Source organism: Balaenoptera musculus, chromosome X, assembly GCF_009873245.2.
Source record: "Balaenoptera musculus isolate JJ_BM4_2016_0621 chromosome X, mBalMus1.pri.v3, whole genome shotgun sequence".
In the NCBI taxonomy this organism is placed as follows: domain Eukaryota; kingdom Metazoa; phylum Chordata; class Mammalia; order Artiodactyla; family Balaenopteridae; genus Balaenoptera; species Balaenoptera musculus.
In genome coordinates, this window is record NC_045806.1 from 108,428,570 (window position 1) to 108,434,569 (window position 6,000).

General features: G+C 47.0%; 1 protein-coding gene across 3 annotated transcripts in view; it reads left to right on the forward strand.

Moving 5' to 3' along the window:
• Positions 1–5,434, forward strand: part of OCRL (OCRL inositol polyphosphate-5-phosphatase) — a 56,060-nt gene extending 50,626 nt beyond the window's left edge. For all 3 annotated transcript variants that reach the window (XM_036840444.1, XM_036840445.1, XM_036840446.1), the window contains 5 exons: positions 54–170; positions 1,099–1,183; positions 1,775–1,902; positions 2,657–2,768; positions 2,982–5,434. In XM_036840444.1, the coding sequence (XP_036696339.1) occupies positions 54–170; positions 1,099–1,183; positions 1,775–1,902; positions 2,657–2,768; positions 2,982–3,106 (567 nt within the window). In that variant the 3' untranslated portion in view covers positions 3,107–5,434. The remainder of the gene's footprint in view (positions 1–53; positions 171–1,098; positions 1,184–1,774; positions 1,903–2,656; positions 2,769–2,981) is intronic.
• The last annotated feature ends 566 nt before the right edge of the window (positions 5,435–6,000 follow it).

The window sequence follows — 6,000 nt, forward strand, 5'->3', positions numbered from 1 at the left end:
CACAGAAGTTTTCATTGAGACCCTTTGGATTCTCACCCCTTTTTATCTATTAGGAGAAATCCCTGCTGCAGATGGTTCCCTTGGATGAAGGTGCCAGTGAGAAACCTCTTAAGGTCCCCAAGGAGATCTGGCTCCTGGTAGATCACTTATTCAGACACGCCTGTCACCAGGTGAGTGAGAGTGGGCCTGCCCTGCAACTTTGGAAGGTGTGTGAGTCCAGTGGGAAATGATAATACCTCACGTCAGTATATACAGTGCTTTTAACTTTCCCAAGCCACCTCCGCAGAGCAGCACTGTCATATCAGATTGCCTGGGCAGATGGAAGTATCCCCGTTTACAGATGTGAGAGCTGAAGCATGCAAGCTAGGTGATTTACCTAAGACCACGGCATAAGAGTAATGGCGGAGCAGGGCCGAACTCCTCCCCTGTCTCCTGGCTACACATGCTTTCCCCTGGACTGCTGAGCACCTGAATCTGTAACGCCTGCTTTAGCTGTCATGGAGGCATTGCAGATTTCAAAGTCCAAAGCAAACTTCAAGCCCATTTCTTTAATTTGGTCCTCACTTTTCAATCCTATCTAAAAATACCTGCCACCCCTAACCCATTCTTCCAAAAAAGAAAACTTTCTTGGGACTAAGTTGAAAGATAATGTTGTCTTACCTATGGAAAAGTGAAGAACTTGAAGGCAAGGTTTGGTATGGACATGCCCTTTTACTCCTGCCCTAGCATTCTGTGTATCGGTATTCGAATGTGGTTCCATGTTTGGACTGTGCCTTCTACTTGTCAGGAGGCTAGAAGCGGGAGCACCCGGTCTCCCCATGGAGTCCTCTAGCCCCTGCCACATCAGGTGCAGGCTGAAACCTTTGAAGATAATTTTCTAGTTTGAAATAAAATTTCAGACAGATTATAGAGATGATAAAGGGAAAAGGGGCCATTGTCACACCTTTTATGTATTAGGAACATATTCGTGTTCCTAATCACGAATATGCACCTCACCCTGCCCTTTGCTTCCTGCTGCTCTCCTGAGCCCTGGGTGATCGTCAGAACCTTAGTGCTGATCATTTTGCCATGTTCCATTCATTGTGACCTCTTTGGTAGGAGGACCTGTTCCAAACCCCTGGAATGCAGGAGGAGTTACAGCAGATCATTGATTGTCTGGATACCAGCATTCCCAAGACAATCCGTATCCTTTTCGACAAAGGCTTAGGAAGCTGGATGTGTACTTGCCCAAACTCTTCTTCCCACCTACATTTGATTTTTTTTTCCATCTTTATTTTCTTTGTAGCTCTCTTTTATTATAAGGTAATCATTGACTATACAGTTAATTCCTCTCAGAAACTTTCGACCTCTCTCCTTATCAGACTCTTACTAAAAGGAATCAAGGGTTAGATAATGACGACTTTTAATTGGCATGGGACATAGGGCCCACAGCCATGGTGCTGTTCTGCTTTAAGCCAATGATCACTCCTGTCACCAGGACAGGGAGGAGGATGGGAAACGTTGGTGACTAGTTTCTAGTGTGAACTGTCATTCTGCAGGCCACATTCCCTTGACCTTCAAGTTGGGCCAAACCTCCCAAGAGTCTTTGATCAATTCTGTAACAACTCAGCTGCAGCATACCTGGACCAATAAAATATCAAACCCCAATTAGGATCAGGGCGCTCTGAATAAGAGGAAGGAAACCATCCCTGAGGGAGCTTGAGGAAGGGAGCAAATCGGGTCTAAGTGTGGCCTTTTCCTTGGAGCCTCTTTCCCTTGATGGGAGTCAATCCAGCTGGCAGTAATCACTCAGTGGCTGAGGCGCTGCTCATTTTCCTGGAAGCCCTGCCAGAGCCTGTCATCTGTTATGAGCTCTATCAGCGATGCCTCGACTCTGCTCAGGATCCCCGGATCTGCCGACAGGTGAACTTTATTGCTCCGAGAATGTGTTTGAGGCATGTTCCCCCACAGAGAAATCATTGAGTTTTACCAAACCAGCCGGGCAGCCAGCTGTGTGATAGGGTGGGTCTGGCTCTGTTGTTCATGGCAGGGCACCAGCACTGAGAGTTGGGACCCTTAAATTTTAGGTTGTGTTATTTCCTATTATATTTGCCACCCTTTTCCTGTTGACCTATTGAGTAGGGTGGATACCTCTACTCTGGGGTAAGATTAGTGAAACAGATCGTACATGGGATTCTGGATGACATGACCAGGAAGGGTGGGTGACACTTGTGAGCCTTTCTTTTTGTCTTCTTGGTGTTTGTTTTTAATCTTGAAATGATATTGATGCACAATAGCTGAGAATACCTCTGAATCAGACTAGTGAGTATTGGGAGGTGCTGCCACCCATGCTAAATGGCATTGCAGAGAAAACCACAGCCACCTGCCTAGGGAGATGGGAAAAGACTAGGCTAACACCCATCTGCTCCTGAGGTAGGGCGTGCATGCGAATGTGTGATAACTGCGTGACCTGCTCATTGAGTGGACAGGGGCCAAACAGTATGAGCATTCTGCCTCAGGAGTTATCATTTGACAGGTACTATATTGGTCATGAGTAAATAAAGGAGGAGTCCTGTAAGGGTTGGATTATAAACTACTTTTATGGCAGCTGTGAGCTCTTCTTACTCCCTTCCTCCACCTGTTATCCTCACTGCCCACCCCCTTTTTTAAAAAACAGGTGATTTCCCAGCTTCCAGGATGCCACAGAAATGTTTTTCGTTACTTGATGGCATTCCTTCGAGAACTGTTAAAATTCTCTGAGTACAACAACGTCAGCGCCAACATGATCGGTAAGAGCACTTCCCAAGAACAGCCACACGGGGGCGTTGGTCGGGACGGTCCGTGTACGGTGCACACGTGTATTCCCTCCCTAGTGTCCAGGCCCGCGCCAGTCACTTCCTCCCACTGCCCTCATTCCCTGGCCCCCCAGCCCCCATCCCTGAGGCTTCGCTTAGGTTGTGTCTGACCAAGGGTTTTCCCCTTTTCTTTCTCTCGCCCTCTAGCTACTCTCTTCACTAGTCTCCTCCTAAGGCCTCCACCCAACCTTATGGCAAGACAGACTCCAAGTGACCGCCAGCGTGCTACCCAGTTCCTTCTGAGTTTTCTGCTTGGGAGTGATGAAGACTAATAATAAGCCTTTTCCTCTTACTACTCTCCAAGATTCTAGAGGCGGAAGATCTTGGGCACCAAGTATTTCAGAATGTTTTGAAAAGATACGCCACAGGAAGGGTCTGTTGCAGAATTTTGAGGCTGTTGGCATGAAAAAGTTCTGTTTCTAGTGCGAAAGGAAGCGATTTTCCTAATCCCTCCCTTACCATATCCTACGCAGCAAGATACTTTTAGACTTATATTGCCAAGCCAAAGTTACCATATTTTGGTGTTTTTGTGTTCCCTCTTTGTAAGGCAAAGAAATCTGTATTTACACTCCTTTACCTGGGGATGTGTTTGTTGCCCTCCTGCCCAGCTGTCATGATTGTCCTTAGCACCCGAGGCCTAAACTCTGAGATGTTCCCATTCTAGGCCTACAAGCACTACTTGCTGTAGCTCAGACTTGTCTGTAGTCCTTCGTCTAAAGCACTTTGGCCCCACCCCCTCCCCTTATCACCCCTTTGCCCTCTACTCTGCTAATACTATCATGTCAAAAGAAGTCTGGGTGAGGCTAGTGACTCCTTGGGTGTCTCCAAAAGTGAGATAACCATCTCCATGTAGTTGTTACATGCATTTGTGCATCTCTACTACAATGGCATCTGTACATTTCTCTAACATTGGCCTATTATGGATGTGCAATGGGTGGAACCATATTCTCTTGTCTCAGACCACACTTAGTAGCAGAATGTTAGGGACTGTTAGAGATGACATCTCATTGATGTGAGAGAATCACAGTCAGAGTGGAAGCACTTTGAGTGTTTCAAGAGTGAGAATATTCATGCTCAACAGGTCCTGCTTCCTACCATCCATTTTGGTTCTTATTCAAATTTTACACGAGAACCGATCCTGGGTGTCTGTGGGGCCCATCCCCCACTTAGAAATCCACCTCCAGAGCAACACTTGTACCACAGTCAAAAAGGGAGGCTGCACGTCAAGTGGGCCTCTCTGTGGAAACTGCTCCTTCCCCCAGCAGGGGCATTGAGGATAACCCTTAGAACCCCCCTCTCCGGTCTTCTGAAGTACCAGGGGCAGATGGCACCCGCTCCCTCATCAGGACTGACTCTGGGCTCTACAACCAGCTGCCCTTAGCTCCCAGTCACCTTCTCCAGTGCTGTGTAAAAGAGACTGTGCAGTAGGATGAACCAAGCACCTTCTCTCCCGCCCAAGACAACCCTCTGAGCTTGTCATTTACTCAAGCTCCTGCGGGGCAGCCCTTTTTAAAAAAAATTAATCTATGTTGGTTGGCAAACCAGCCACCAGCCACTGACTGCAAAACTGCCTGATGCAGTTAGCTTCCTCCTGGTTTTCTTTCATTAAAACCACCCTGAGTTGACTCACTGTCACATGTTCACATGAAATCCCAGGAGCCTCATGTATAGGCTCTGTGTGTGGTCTTGGGCATTGACTCTTCTAGAGCATCAAAGGAGAGAGCCGCGGAAGCACCGCCATGAGTGGTTCTCCAATTCCCCCATCTCTTATGCGTTGAGTCCTTTGGGGGAAGAAAAGGTATGTATCCTGTGATATTCTGGCTAAACCCTCTCCTGATTGGGAATTACAGAAGTAGGAGTCAAGTTACTGGTTGCCAAATAGCTGCAGATCTGTTAGGCCAGGGGCTGGGTGTTGAGCTTAGTTAATGGCAGACTGAGCAGAACAGCGTTGTCATCTCCATTAGTCCAGAAAGGGGTCGCTGGAGAGGCAGATGGTAGAAGCTGGGGCAAGGTCGTAGCACACAGACAGGGAAACGCCTGTCCTAGACACATTTCCAGTCTGCTGCCACCTGGGGCCTTCAGGTGGTCAGGGATGTGGTTAGTGGGGCTGTGTGCGGCATCCGGCTCACTCTCCAGAAGGCAGATGCACTCAGTTGCTTTCCTGCCTCAACCTTCCTTCCAGCTCTGGTCCCGGGATGTACACAGGGTTGAGGATTTTAGACAATCTCTAGGGAGGGGGGACAAGAAATAGAGCACAGACATAAGAAATCTGCTTCCCTGCTGTGCCTACTCCAGCCCCATCCTCTAATTCCTAAGTACCTCTCATGTACTATTTCCTAGCGCCTCTGAAGTAAGGAGTTTAGATCCAGCTGGTAGGGAAGGACTCTGCATCTATCGTTTTAGGGAAGAAGCAGTTCAACCCCACGTGGTGATGTTGCTATTAGTCTCCCTTTCACTGTTTCCTGATTCTTACTCTGTAATTGTTTGTTGTATTTCCCCCAAATGTCTTGGTCACTAGGCAAAGCTGCTAGTGGGATTCTGTATTTCATGTCATCTTTTTTATTATAATTTATTGCAAATTTTTTTTTCTGAATAAATATATGTTGTGTGAAAAACCTAAATGTGATCTTAGGAAGAACTGAGGAGGGAGGCTTATGTCACTGGGTCCCACTCGACTGCTGCAGTCCCCACCGCTACGCCTGGACTGTCATTTCCTGTCTTACAGGGAAATACCGTAAGAATTCTCAGTATATTTGCCCTTGGAGAGGAGAAGAAGCCACATATTTTCAGAGATTAATAAAGCAGTCACAGTGCTTTCAGAGGCCAGCCAAGGATTCTTGTTTTGACCCTGGGGATTCAGGCAACAAAATAACACTGTTAGGAGAAAAGATGTTGATTCTTAATGCCCATAAATGTCACACTGGGTCAGATCCATGATCGCGCCAGCCCCAGGAATCTGACAAACTTCGCTGTCCACATTTTGGGAGAACCCAGTTGGCCTTGGCAACATAGCCTCCGTAGTGTAGACATGCCTCCCGAAGAGCCTGTTTTCACGTAATTCATTTTGCAACTTTTGAAAAATCAGTTTTGAACTTATATTACCTCTTGGGGTGACAAAGTCCATAAATTTAATTGTGCTTTTTCTTTTTTGGCTCTAATCTGAACT